Here is a 15,029-nt window from a genome sequence, read left to right as displayed (position 1 = left end):
CGGTTTCCTTTATAATACTCTCTAAACTATAGTATAGCTAGTGGGGAGCAGGCGGTTTAAAAAAGCAAAAGAGTTAATGGACCGGGTCGATAGTAGCGGCTGAACAAATTAACTATTAACAAATCTCCTACTGCCAGGAAGTGTTGCATTCTCCGACCACACAGATGTACCACATGATTTTCTTTTACCTCTTGAGGTCTTACACTAAACTGTAAACACTACACTGACATAGTGTCACCTTGTGAGATTGATATGCTATCTGAATATTCACTCTCCTTTTAGCTCTGTATCCATCCACACAAATCCAGCATTTAGATTCCATTAATGCAACAACAGCACAATTGGACCATGAGTTTAAATAATCATGAGAGGGTGGAATATTTCCACAGAGACGAGCGGATGTGCACTTGACATCAGATCTTGTCATCATTTATTGACATAAAGAAAAGCTTTTTACACAAGCGTCAGAAACGTCTAAAAACAGCAGCAGCAACAGATCATTCACAGACTGCGTCTCTCGTGCAGTTTCACAGCGGCAGACAGTTAAAGTCTTATCGTCAGAGTAGAAACACTACTGTCCAAAACAGAATCATGTGTTTCTGTTCAGTTTGGATATTGTTCCCGGTGTTATTCCTGTCAATGAACTCTCATTATGATTTCATATTAACTACAAACTGAAAGGAACAAGACAGAAAATAATTGTTTTGACATTAGTTATAATGGCAAGAAGACTGCTGCTTTTTAAATATTCAGGTAAATAAACAGTGACTCGTCATCACAAAGAGCTGCCATATTATAGGACAGGAATATATAAGACAGGAATGAAAAGTTTAAAAAAGTTTTACAATCTTTTCCTTGAAAAAAGCTTATTCAAATGTGGCCGATTATATATTTGTCTTTAAAATACTTTTGTTTGTGATGTTTAATGTTTGATATAATCATCCACAAAACTGGCAGCTTTAAACTCATTTCTGAATGTTTGCTGTGTATGTATTTGATATATAAATGGTGCTTATTTGACAAGGTTTTTATCTTTGTCTGATATCTTCAGCTCAAAGTGAAGGCATTTTGTTTTAGATCAATAGTTTCAGGATAGATCCAGAGCCAGGAGGGCTCAGAGAGGAATATAATTATACATGCAATTAAATAAAAACTGAAACATAAAGACTTTTTGACGCCAATCTTTTACTCAAGTGAAATTGAGTGTGTTGAATTGTGTTGAAACCTGAAGCTCCAAAACGTTTTATATATATGTAAGTTTCTTACTACAGACATTCGTTTGACATTAGCAGCATAGAGAGTTCAGAGCACTGCTGACTGCATGAGGATTAATCCCAGTTCGACAAAATAACTTACGCACCTTATCTAGCACTAGTGAGAACAATGGAAACGATTTAAAATAAAAAAAAGCTCTTCTATAAAAGATCTATTCAAAGCCTATAAACATCTATGTGTACAAAAAACATGTTTAATTTAGCTAAAGAAACATAAAGTGACATACATTACATATTTGTGTGTGTATATTGTAGTACCCTGCATGTACATTATGTATATACATAATGTCTGCAACAACAAACTGTAAAGTTTAACACAGCTGTTTGCTTTAGCTGGAATGGTTTCAAAGTGTCACTTCTCAGCCGCGCTCAGTCTCTTGGACTTTATGAACGCCATCCCGTGTGTCCTCATGTGAGTATTGAGGTTTCCCTCCGTCTCAAACGTCTTCCCGCACACTTTGCATTTGGTATTTGGTGTCCCGTCTGTAACGTCCAATTGGTTCTCTCTCTGACTCTCGTCGTCGTCGTCCCTGCCCCGTTCGTTGTATCGTGCGAGACCCTTCGGCTCCTTCAGCCGATGGACGATAAAGAGGTGTCGGGCCAGCGAGCGGTGGGAGGTGTAGCACAGGCCGCACTCCTGACACTGGTAGGACGAGCCGTCTGACTTGTGTCCGGGAATGTGCTCGTGGAAAGCTGCGATGTCCTCAGTGGTGAAGCCGCAGACGGCACACTTGTGAACTTTAAGGATGTTCACCTTGAGCCTCTTCAGCGGCTGTGAGCCGAAGCCCCTGGAGGTCAAGCCTGGAGACCCCTGATCCTCTTCTGGCTTCCTTTTGGGGCTGAGGGTCTACACAGGGAATTAAAATGAGTTAGGAATGACGGAAACCATGAAAATCACTTGTCAGGTAAAAAGATGAACTTCCTTCTGTGTGGCACAGTACCGTTTTCTTGTCCGGTAAAGCCTCCTTAGTATCAGAGTTGCCCGTCTTCCCCTCGGAGTCTTTGACTCCATGCACCAGATGGATGTGCTGATCCAGCAGTACTCTTTTAGTGAACGGCTGAGTGAGAGCTGGACAGTGCCTATCACAGTACAAGAAAATAACAATTATAACCCCTTGCAGCTGATTTTTGACTTCTAGTGTTTGCATAAATACAATTTGCATACATCGTTATTATTATTAAAACATTATTACACTTTGAATTGTACTGTATGTAAGCAAGGTAAAGTATGGTTCTCGCACTGGACGTCTCAAACTTGTGCTCGCGCCCCTAAACCTCCACAATTACTAATTGGGGCTGCTGCATGGACCCAACACGTACCTCTTGAAATTTGACACTAAATGCTCGAGCTCCTTATTGGTTATTGACTCATTGGTACTCCCTAGCCCAGGGGTCGGCAACCTGCGGCTCAGGAGCCACATGTGGCTCTTTAACCCCTCTGCAGTGGCTCCCTGAAGCTTTGACCAAAAGAAACATGGAAATAAATAACATTATTTTTATGTGTTTCTTTGTTGCACAGTGGACAATCTTTCAAACGGAACACCTCTTATCTTGGAGGTGATATTGTGACACTGAAATACATTTAATTTAATGTTTACATTTCGTCCACTAAAACATGCGTCACATTCTCCCTGCGTCTACGGGCGCGGCGCCTTTCCCTGCAGGGGACTAATCTTGAGTTTCCGACCCCCGGCTAACTCGGTAAGCTAACAATGGATACAACTAAAAAAAGAAAAGTCTCGGAGGAAACAAGAGAGTTTAATTCTGCGTGGACAGATGCATTTGCTTTTACTGCCAACGATGCTGCTTTACCTGTCTGCTTGATATGTGGCGAGAAATTAGCTAACAACAAAAAATGTAATGACGAAAGACGTTTCAAGAACAGACACACGAGCATTTACCGAAAAGTACCGAGCTGGAGATGCGCGAAAAAAAGCGATTTCTGAACTTCTGCTGAAATCGGAGCGGAGCAAATATTATATTATAAGTCTTCAAACTCATCTACTGCTGCTAAGTTTTGTGGCCGCTGAGGAGATAGTGCGGCGTGGAAAGCCGCTCACAGATGGAGAACACATGAAAGAAGCACTCTTAAAGATATCAGAGCATCTATTTTCAGACTTCAAAAACAAAGATGAAATTGTTCAGAACATTTGAGATATGTCTCTCTCTGCAAAGACCGTCAAGGACAAGGCCATTAAAATGGCAACACACATCACCAGACAGCAAACTGAGGACATCAATTCAGCTGAAGCGTATTCAATCGCCTGTGATGAGTCAAGTGATGTGAATGATGTTGAACAGACAGCGCTGTGATGCAGGTGTGTGAACTGTGATGTGGTGCAGGAAGAAATCATTGAGTTGATACCGCTAAAAGAGTTTGGTGTTGTCCTAATAACAATTAAAAACAACAATACAATCTCAACAGTTTCCTTTGTCTTTCTGTAATTTCATAAATGCAACAAATATAGTATAACTATATATACAACTTAAGCTGTGTTATGAAATATGTGTTGAGGCTCCAGACACATTTTATTTGGTGGAAGAGGAGGCAAAATGGCTCTTTGGATAGTAAAGGTTGCCGACCCCTGCCCTAGCCAATGACCTTCTCTTCCGCTTCTTCAAAAATGAGGAAGTAGTCTGAGAGCCACAAAGAGGTCAGGGTGAATGGATGGGTCAACCAAACGTTAGAAAACATGTTCTGCTGTTCTTTTCTTGTTTCCTGAGGACAGTCAACATTGGTTTCTTGTAATCATGACAGCAGTTGTTCGCCAAATGTATCCAACTCGTTATTATGGTATGATGACCGAAATCTCCTAACCTTAACCGAGTAGTTATTTTAACCCAAACCTAAGTCTAACCAAACCTTATCCATAATGGCGTCAGATTATAAAACACATGCATGCGTCCTTCTGGAGGGTGGAGACCAACAACGCATTTTGTGATTACATTTGAAGGACTTGTTGTCAAAACTACAGTGTGTGTGTGTGTGTGTGTGTGTGTGTGTGTGTGTGTGTGTGTGTGTGTGTGTGTGTTCTCACGGGCAGGTGTAGAGCTTCCGCAGTCCCTTGTGTTTGAGACGGTTGTGTCGGCAGAGACTGTGGGAGGAGCTGAACGACTTGTCGCACTGCCGACATGGATGTTTCTTCAGTATCTGCGATGGAAGGAGAACGCATGATTACTTTTAAAATATAGGCATTCATGGTTCATGTTTATACTCGTGCTGTAACCAAGAACATTTACTCAAGTACTAATTTAAAGTGCTTTTACTTCTTTCTCCACTACAATTATTTGACAGTTATAGCTGCAAATGACAAATTAAGAGTTTACATTCAAAACATACTTACATACTTTTCTTAAGCAACATTAATGCAGGACTTTGACTTTGATTTTGTCCTTGTACTTTAAGTAGAGGATCAGAAGACTTTCTCCACCTCTGCAGGACTTAAATCATCAACTGTCTGAATGTTCATAAAGATTTCTCTCGTACCGCTCTAAGCAGAATCTCCAAAAAGACCATGTGACGAAATAAATAATAATAATAATAAAAATGGTTTCAAACATTCACCTTTCCATGTTCACGCCTCATGTGAGCCACAAAGACCTCCCTGGAGCTGAAGAGGCTGCTGCAGTCTGCACATGTGTATCCTGAGCCCGGAGGGTTCTTGAGGTCCACAGAGCAGTTACTGTTTGCTTTCTTTAGAGGCGAAGGCTTCTTTACTCCCTTGTCTTGTCCAGTAACATTTCCTCCATCTTTGTTATTATTATTACTGTTGGGATTATTGCTGTTGCTACTATTAGAGTTAGTGGGCTTGGTGGTGAGAGGGAGGTTGATGCCCAAGTTTGGTGGACCCTCGATGGTCTTCAGGGTTCCATGGATGGCCTGGGAAGGATCCACACATGTAGATTTAATCATAACTAAAGATTTATAAAGCACTGGTATGTGAAACATTTCTCCACCAAAGGTATTAGTAGAATTTAAAAAGATAGTAATGCTGTGTCACACATGTATATTCATTAAGTCACCTAAAGAGGTTTGATTTGAGAGTTTTAGAAATAGAAGTTAAAAACAGTCTCTATTATTGTCACGCGTCCCTAAAATAACTGCTGGTTATTCCTACCTTGATATGCTCCAACATGAGCTGTTTCTGCGCGTAGTGCAGGGAGCAGTCGGGGCATTTGAACACTGAAACCTTATGATTGGCGATGTGCTGGTCGAAGTGCGTGTAGAGCAGGGATTGCAAAGTGAACACGGTATCACACATGGAACACTTATAGATCAGCCTGAAAGACAGAAGAAAAGGAAATGCTGTTACTTTTTCTAATAGATCCTACGTTTCACATTGAGTTGCAGTTGTATTCTAACTAATGTCTGTATCTTGGGGCACAACCAGGGCTAGACCCCAAACAATGGTGCATGAACACCTGCTCCTGAGCACCTGCATCATCAGTAGTACTGATGCTGGATAGTATGTAAGTCAGGGAAAGGTTACCATGTGGAAAAAACAACCCAAGTTAAGCCACCAAGTCTAAAACCCACAAATCCTGCTACTGATGAAGCAGCGAGGATGATTTCCTTGTGAAGAATGAATTGGACGTGGGTATTAGGTTATATTGGTGTGTGCCTGTGTGACAAGGAAGAGAGTGTAGATGTGTGTCGACAAAGAAAAGCTGGTGTGTATTGCATTTTCTTTTTTTTAATATTACAAGACTTCATTTTGCATTAAAGTAAAAATGTTGTGTACTTCACAAAAACAACTGGAATACATTTGCTTTAACGGAACATAAAACTGAAATACATTTGGTTTGGATTAGCGTTTGTATAAATAATAAGTGCCCACAGTGCTTTTGACCTACTTGGGCTCTCCTGTCTTCATTCCTGGATGCTGTGTGTTCGCATGAGAGTGCGTTCCAGGAGCAGACTTGAAGGCCATGGGGCAGAGAGGACATTTATAGAATACCTCACAGTGAGAACTCTGGATGTGGGATTTTACAGATGCAAGATCAGCGAAGATCCCACTACAGTGGATACAGCTACAAGGAGAAGGAATAAGAATTAGTCAAATTCAGATTTAAATACAATTTCTTATTGTTTTCTTGTCACTATTTTAATAAATTATCATAACCAGACAGGAATTTTAAATATATTACAACATTGCAGATTTGAACTTTGAGACAAGATGTTCATTTTTATAACTTAATTTTAAGACCAGACTCATAATTGATTCATAATTGGTCATATACTGAGTTTTCAGTTTTAATGGCTTGTATCTTGTGTGAATCTACATAAAGATTGTGACTGTCCAATCTTCCCCCATAAGTTTCATTGTGAATAATATCACTTTCAGTTATATGGGATTGTCAAACTGAGGCAAACGTAATGTAATAATAACTGTAATTAGAAATGACATTGTACTTGTACTTAGAAAGCAAGAACACTGCTCAATGAAAAGAAACTACATCTCCTCACAAGAGAAGACTAGAATGAAAATAATTTATGATCTACATTTTAGGTAAGGTAAACTGACCGGTAGCCGACTCTACGGGTGTAATGCAGGCAGTTCTTGGTGACATGTGATTGGAAGTGGACCGAACGGCAGCTGGCGCCACACTCGGGGCAGCTGTACGGAGACTTGTGCTGGTGGATTCGCTGGTGTGACAGGAAGCTGCACTGATTTGGGAGTAGCATTTGGCAGATGGTGCATGTTTTCTGAAAAGAGGAGATAAAGAAAATCATCAATTGCATTTTAGACTGGCACTGGAACGATTGCACCCAGAACATGAGGGGTTATCTTCGTGTAAAGGATACTGTTATTTATTTAAAATAAATTAATGTTTCATGTAGATCCAAGCTGTTGAATTCCTCCAACTGTGACTGTAACATTGTGAATGGGAACCAGAGGCTCCTCGAAATAGCTGCTACCACCACTAAACCACTTAAAGCTGCTAAAATTCAATTAAACCATTTTATGTAGCAGTTCACACATTACATACACACACCTGCCCACTGGACTCCGGTGCCTGTTGGTAGTGCATAGCAAGCGAACTGTCATCCTGGAACATTTTATTACACTCCAAGCACTTCAGACTATGCCTGCAGAGCTTGGATGCATCATCCTCCAAGGGCATGGCTGCCACAAGAGGAGCACTGCATGGAGCTGAAATCACTGTACTTTGGGACCCTCCACCAGCAACTCTCCCTGGGATTTGATCAGTGGGTGCTTGAGCTTGTGATGTGGAGATGGTGCCAGTGATGTTGGGTGAGCCTGATGATGGGGATGTAGTTATCATCTGATCTGCAGGGATGGGTTTTAGGATTAGATGTGAGCACTGCATGACAACCCCTTTGTCCTTGTGGCCTCTGGCATGAGACAAGAGGCTGCATTTGTTGTAGAACACTAGACCTTTGGCACAGTGGTTGCAGGTGACCTCAATCCGCACACTGCGACGTTCGCGATGATGTGTCAGGCTCTTCTCAAGAGCAAATGAATCTCCACACTCTAGGCACTTGTAGCCACGTGAGGGTAGAGAGATACAAGCTGAGGTTGGCGGAGAGAGGTTTGGGACGTACACAGGGACAGGATTTATGCTACTCAGGACTTTATTGAATGCATCCACTACAGAAGTTTGAGAGCTGGTGAACACTTGAATAGTAGAGACTTTCTTTGAGGCCCGGCCAGCTAGAATTGTCTGACGTTTGACTTGCTGTGGTAGTTTGGAGGAGGATATGGCCTGTTTGAGAGCAGAGGATAGAGTCTGAGGCAGAAGATTGAGTTTACTAAGATGGACTGTCTTTGGCACAAGTTTAGCTTTAGCCAGACTGGAGGCATGAACCATGACAGTTTTTTGCTGGATGGCCTTAGCAGCTTTCAAGATAGCACTACTGGCACTTTGCACGGACGCAGCGGGGATGACTGTTGCTTTCACTGTGGTATTGTTAGCTAGCTTCAGGTTGATGACTTGGGAACCAGCTGTCTTGACTGCTGAGACAGGCAGGAAAGCTGTCGCCACAGGTTTAATAGTAATTTGCTTGGTTATTTCAATAGAAGGGCCTCCAGTGGTGGCTAATACTGTGGTTGATAGAGAGGGCCTTCTAGGAGATGAGAAAATTGCACTGAACTCTGGTACAACTCTGGTGACAGTACGCTTGATCTGGCCGGATGATGTCTTGATTGTTTTGATCCTGACTCTTGGGATGACCGGGGTTGTGTCTGTGCCTGAGACAGGGGAACTTTTACTGCTACCTTCACTGATGACACTAGAAGGGCTGTCAGGTTGTCTTGTTAGCAGCCTCTTAGCAAACTCTAGGGCTGACTCCTGCTCATGTGTCGTCTCTGGAGCGCTGGGATTTCTATTGTACAGGGTGGATTCTTTCTTTGTTTTTGGAGAATCCAAAACACCGAAGTCTGTAGTACTAGTCTTTGTGGCACTGAGGGCTACTATGGCTGCTATACAAGATGAAAGATTTGCAGAGGACTTGGCTTTGACTTGGGACATACTGGACGCATCAACATGGCTCATTAGCTCTCCATCTTCCTTGCACTCCTGACTTGATACAGTTTCCTTTAGTTCCCCCTCGGGTAAACTTGATTGCAGGGGCTTGTTAGACTTGAAACCTCCCAGAGTGCCATTGGTGTTCTTGTTTTGATCAGGCTTGTGGTCTCTGTTTGCTCTGGGAACATTGTCCACTGATACAGGAGATTTGGGATTCTGGTCCTCTGTCTTAGTCGTGGATCTAAAAAATGACTCGCCTACCTGCTTGACTATGGGGTCATCTACCTCAATTTTATCATCGCCATCGAACTCTTCAGCACTGGATATTGGGCTGAACTGATTGAAGGTAGGTGATTGGTTGTTACCTGGCTGTCCTTCCTCCCTAGGAGCTTTCCATCCATTCTTGGTGTAATGAGTACCTGATTGTATATCGGGCAAGAAGCCATTATGAAGTCCATTGCCAATGCCAACAGAATGGGGTTGGGGATGGACATCTTCATCCTTCTCTGATATCGTTCCACCATGCTCACTAGTGTCAGTGTTTCGGACGTTCTTGACAATGACACTAATACCAACGTCATGTCCTGGTGACAGTTTGTGGGATTCGTCTTCATTGGTAGTCACCCCAACACTAGGTTGCTTGAGCTGTCCTTCATGTTCATCATTTGGGCCGGATTCAATAGCGGCTTTAGGATCCACCATGTCAGGGATGTCGAAGGCCGCCAGCAGGTCATCAAAGTCTGGTGTCTTCATATCTCCCATGGTCCTTCTCTTGTTCTAATGAGAAGATCCCCTGGTGAACACAGATGAAAGGGTAGAATAATAAGTATCATAAGCCATGTTTCTACAGATCTAACTATTTTTACTATATCTAATGATATTATTAGTTCTTCAACATACTATAATATATTATAGTCTTCGTACTGTCTGTGCACTGTAGTAACAGAAACACAGATTTCATATAATCACATTCTTATCATTATTGCTGCAATAATAATTACTTATTTATCTTTGCCAAATACCAGCATAGCAGATCAAAGATCAACACTGTGTGCTATTACAGTGGATCCTCTGTGATCTGGTGTTGAATGTTCATAGTCATTTTGATGCCAATCTGCTTATTAGTTCATGGGATGTCTTGAGTATGAAACTAATATTTTGGTTTGGATCATAGTTTTCCGTAATTGAAAGGTTCATAATCTTTTAGACATGAATTTTCTCAATAAATGTCATGGACGGCTATACTGACATCCGTCATTAGACCCAAATGAGGTCGTTTCTTATGGTGATGGGAAATAACCATGTCATTCAATTTTGGGGGTGCAATTTGCTTAGGTTTAAAGTTGATAAATTAGTGATAGTTTGCCGGGCAATTAATGTAATTCTCTCCAAATTTGGAAGACTAAAGCCTCTGTAATATGATCGTGTTTATGAGTTTTTATAAGTTGGAGAGTGACATGAAGGCAGCAATGCAAAAATCTGAAATTGAGGATGATAAAAGTATAATTAAACCTGTCTTAGACAGTAAAAGAAATGAAACAAACATACAATAGTTCTTCAAAGACAAACATTTAATTGCATTTCTGTGATGAAATGACGAATGAGGGTGGATGTACATTCCAGTACATTCAATATAAATTCTTAATAGTGCCCTTCTTAACCTTTGTTGACTGTAATAGAAACAGCTCAAGACATTCGTTAAAACAGCTGTTAAACACTAAAATACAGCACAATACAATATACTGTTTACCTACAGTACTCCGGATCCAAATATTCTACTTCCAATAAAAGATTTTAACACACCCCTATTGAAATTTTACACACATGTTTGGCTCTACACACAATGACTGTGAAAAGACGGGAAGGTAACAAAAGCAACAATGAAATGTATTGTAATATGTTTTCTGTTCTGGTTAAGAGCTTTCAGGGACAATGGCATTACTTCATAAGTTATATCTTGTTTTATTGTTAGTGATAATTGTCCTTGCTATACACTAGTATGTTACTTCTGTGTTATTTCCCTTTCAACAATACTGGAAAACCTCTTTTTTAAAATGAAAAATCAACTTACTTGACAACGTTTTTATGGGATATTTTTGTTAATTGTGAAGAAGCCGCGGAACTAATAGTCCAAATTCATACGTGCCTATATTTTGAGGATTTGGGTCGAAACACATATAAATCATTCAGTCAAGCTTTTGGTGCACCAGTCTCAACATATACTGTAGTATATGTTGATATACCTATGAAATACACAATTTAGTCACTGCTTTGTTGTGTTTGTTGTTTAATGTATGCATTAGTAAACTGAGTTATATCGCGTTCCCCTGCTACATCGTCAAATTAATCTGTGCATCACTCTGATGCAAAGCTCTTCTGAGAAAATGAGTCCAGCTGACGTACAATTAGTCCTACTTATGCCTCAATTGTCCGTACGTTGTGTAACTTCACCAGGGAACCACTTGCTGCTCCGCACGGGGGGTAGATGTGACATTTTGATGACATTAAATGTGGGCACTTAGCAAAACATTTTCCCTTTCAATCACTACATGGTCAACAATGCTATAATTGAACAAATTAAATAGGGGGAGAAAAGCTGCCGATGGAGAGAGTTCCTCTTTCTGAATAAATATTTTCCGATAGATAATCTGGAGGATGATGGATCTAGTCCAAGTAATTAATACAATATAGAAGATTAATCTACTTTTAGTTATTTTCCTATCAGTGGACTTTCAATAAGCTGCTTCGATGGGGAATAAAACATCTAAACAATACTTAAGCTGAATGAAATATGAATTGTAAATCTAAACATGATGACAGGATGATTTATGTAATATGGAAAAGATGTAAGGATGGTCACTCAAGCAAACAACATGTTTATTAATCAAAACCAACCGATGTTCATAGAACATGTTTTTGTGGGAGAATTCCTTATACAGTGTTGGTCAGAACAACTTTGCTTTCAGTGGGTTATAACTCTTCAGAAACAAACCAGTCTTTATTTTCTTTAATAGTGCAAACTGCAAATAAGATGATGTGTCTGTATGCATTGTGGGCACAGCCGTGGAGCTGCTCTGCTTGTACGGTACGTGCAGTTAATCCAGTACTGCTCATGCTTCCAAATGCATGGTCAAACACATCTGCACTCACACAGACCCATATCTTCCAGCCTCATCTTTGATTTCACAAAGCAAGAATTCTAAGTTTAATCCAGATGACAGGATAGTTGTAATAATGATGAAACATAACAAAATGGCAGAGAGAAGGGGGAGAAATTTTATGGAGGGAGAGGGCAGACGAGAAATGCAGTGAGGGGAGAAATGGCTGCTGAGCTGTGTGAAGCTGCAGCAGAGAGAGAAAGGCCTGGTGGAAAGAAGAGCTAGTCACAGCCATGACAGCCAGAGCAGCCTGACGTAGAAAGTAAATTAAGGTTAAATGCAGACAGATATGAAAGTCACAGCAGTTTAATATACATGCTTAATTACCACCTGAAATCCACACACTGTAAAACTACAATCTCAGTAAAGTTAATGTAAAACAGCAATGGTGGAAACATGCAAGTGAATCAGCTACACCTCACCCTCTTGCCTCCGTCCCTCTCCAGCCTCTAGCCAAACCTTCTTTCCTCCCTTCCTTCCTTCCTGCAATAAACAGTCACAACACAGCTAACCCACAAAAAGCCACCCACCCCACCCTGCCTGCAGGGGGAAAACAAGTCCTGCTTCTTCCCAACCATGCAAAGGCCCAGAATACAGGGTCAGGTTACATCCAGGGATCTGGTGAGTGGTGGTCCTGGGTAAGGATCCTCCTCAGTCATTCTCTGCACCACTAGCAGCACACAGACCTACAAACAGACAGATAGATCATGCTATCGCATGTGCGTGTGTGTGTGTGTGTGTGAGGCTCCAGGCTGCAGATTCACAAACTCCCAGCCAGCCACGTCCCTCAGCCCTCGTCCCTTCTCAAATCTCCCTGCCCCCCTCGGTATGAGCCGTGCTGCGTAGCACGCTGACATCCAGCGAGCAGCGAGCAGCAGCAGGGTCTCTGCCTGTGCCATGGTAGCGAGTGTCTGAGCTGTGAAGGGCTGCCATGGAGTAGCCGGGGCTATCTCTATCCCTCAGTGGAGTATAGAGACGGCATTGTTCCTATCAGCCCTCCGTCTGCCTCAAACCGGTTTCATCTAGTTCCGGTCACCCAATATAAAGCTCTGTGCTGCAATACGGCCTCAGAAAACACACAGGCAGAAGCGGTGTGCACACATCCCTGGAAACACTGCAACATTTTACACCACACTACATGTATATTGTCATAGATTTAGTGAAACAACAACACAATATTTGATAGACAAGTGGTGTTGAAAGGAGATTCTTTACTCTGGTTGCTTGTACTGCCGTAAGATTAGGCCACAAAAAGACAACAATGCACACAAAGATGATGTTTGGATGAGCACAGTTACCTTGACACACACAAACACAGGACACAAGTAAAGGAAGAGAGAACAAGAGGTAAGATTTAAAACAAAATGATGCCTAATAACAGCAGCTGGTATTCAACTTAACACATTGAAAGGAAGTGCTTTCACTGAGGACACTCTGGTAGTCTCTCTGAAAACTACAAACTTTCATGCAGTTCATGCAGCCGGCAGCAACATTACGCTCAGCACTGTGATGTAAAGATAAGGAAAGTAAAAAACACCAGGACAGAAAATCTGACATGGGCAGACGCAGGCCCTTCATGCAGCCCTCTTCCCAGATTTCAATCAAACACATGTCACCCCCTACCCACAGATGCCGCCACAGAGACACACATAAACATAAACATGCACGCTCATGCATATAGAGGTAAATGTGGCATACCCTTGTCAGATTTTTTTCCTCTCTGAGAGATAATCAGGGGAAAAAAAGTCTTCCTGTAGAGGCCTCAGCACCTGCCTTTACTCAGCCCCATCCTCCTCCTCCTCCTCCTCCTCCCCTCCTCCCTTCTTCCCACACTCCTTCACTGAGTCAGTCCTAGATGTTAGTCCTAGTCCGGGCCTCGTTTTCTCCTGAAGCCCCCGCCACCACCTCCACCACCACCACTACGGCCGTGCATGAAGGGACGGACAGAGAAAGGGGGCAGTGTTCAGCAGGCGAATCAGGCCTTTTGTCTCTGTCTGTGCAGGGGGGCGAGGGGACTCTTCACTCTGGCTCTGGAGCAGCAGAAGCAGCTGGTGCAGAGAAAGAAGAGAGAGAGTAAGAGACGGAGACAGAGGGAGGTGTGGGGAGATTGAGGGGAAGAAAAGGTAACGAGCAGGAAAAGAGTATAATAAGGCTTGAATGTAGACACTCACATTTTAGGCCTGTGCCGTAGCACAGCCATATGATCGAGTCACGTTGGATTGTGCTGTAATCAGTTACATTATATATTTATTACATAATGTAGAAATAGCCAAGGCCTCTGTATAGGCCCCACTGCCCATTTTGCGAGCTGTGTATGCCAAGGTCAACGAGTGTTGTGTCTGCTTTTCTGTTGTTTAAGATGGAAGTGTTGTAAACGTTGATCCACATGAATACTAAGGTTATGACAATACATGCAGTAATGGCATCATCTTTCTCCTACGCATGATGAGTCGTAACTCATAACCATGCTATTGCACGAATGCAAATATAAGCAGAATTTGCTCCCTCAACATATTAATAACAAGGCAATTAAAAGAAAGTAAGAGCATACGGCATCACATTTGGCAAACCAAACACGATCATATCAAGTATTTCATAACCTACCTGCGAGAGTGCAGAGAGAGACTATCACTAGCAGTCCTTCATACATTTGGCAGACTTATCAAATACAGCCGTGAATGCTGCAGCATAAACTAATTAGCCTTCATTATGTAAAGCATAATGCCAGATGTATTCATCAGACAAACACAAATGCATTTCATACAATGCAAGGCAGTTGGATTTGTGCATATCATAAAAGGCCCTTGCGGTGCCTCCTGCCTCTAAACAGTGTGACAGATTCAGTGCAGGAGAGGAAGCTGAGGTGGCTGTGCTCCCCCACCCCGAACAGAGACACATGACGTCACGTCGTCTCCATTCATGTCGGCTATCGGCAGCAAAGAGGAGCTGCTTGAACATTTTTGAAGGGGAGCAGGAATATGTAATGATTCTGATTAGTGTCTGTCATACACGGTACATTTATTGTATCTAGATAGTTATAGATTATAAAATATTGTGGTATATGTAGAAGAGTATCAGTGTTTATTCATCTAACTCTAAAATGTTT

At 41.8% G+C, this 15,029-nt stretch overlaps 1 protein-coding gene across 2 annotated transcripts; it reads right to left on the bottom strand.

The window, feature by feature from the left end:
* Window positions 1-413: 413 nt before the first annotated feature.
* znf532 (zinc finger protein 532) lies at window positions 414-13,703 on the bottom strand. Of its 2 annotated transcripts, none has more exons than XM_029445237.1 (9): window positions 13,622-13,703; window positions 7,272-9,558; window positions 6,800-6,981; window positions 6,129-6,305; window positions 5,393-5,555; window positions 4,840-5,154; window positions 4,313-4,425; window positions 2,216-2,354; window positions 414-2,121 (listed from the first exon to the last, which is right to left on the bottom strand). In XM_029445237.1, exons 2-9 carry the CDS (start codon window positions 9,525-9,527, stop codon window positions 1,627-1,629), a joined length of 3,840 nt encoding a protein of 1,279 aa, XP_029301097.1. In that variant the 5' UTR covers window positions 9,528-9,558; window positions 13,622-13,703; the 3' UTR covers window positions 414-1,626. The 2 variants fall into 2 exon arrangements, with proteins under 2 accessions (XP_029301097.1, XP_029301098.1); XM_029445238.1 differs by lacking the exon at window positions 13,622-13,703 and adding an exon at window positions 12,346-12,382.
* Window positions 13,704-15,029: the final 1,326 nt, after the last annotated feature.

Source organism: Cottoperca gobio, chromosome 12, assembly GCF_900634415.1.
Source record: "Cottoperca gobio chromosome 12, fCotGob3.1, whole genome shotgun sequence".
Taxonomy (NCBI): Eukaryota; Metazoa; Chordata; class Actinopteri; order Perciformes; family Bovichtidae; genus Cottoperca; species Cottoperca gobio.
Note: the sequence above shows the minus strand (reverse complement) of the source record. Positions and strands in the feature narration are given on the sequence as shown.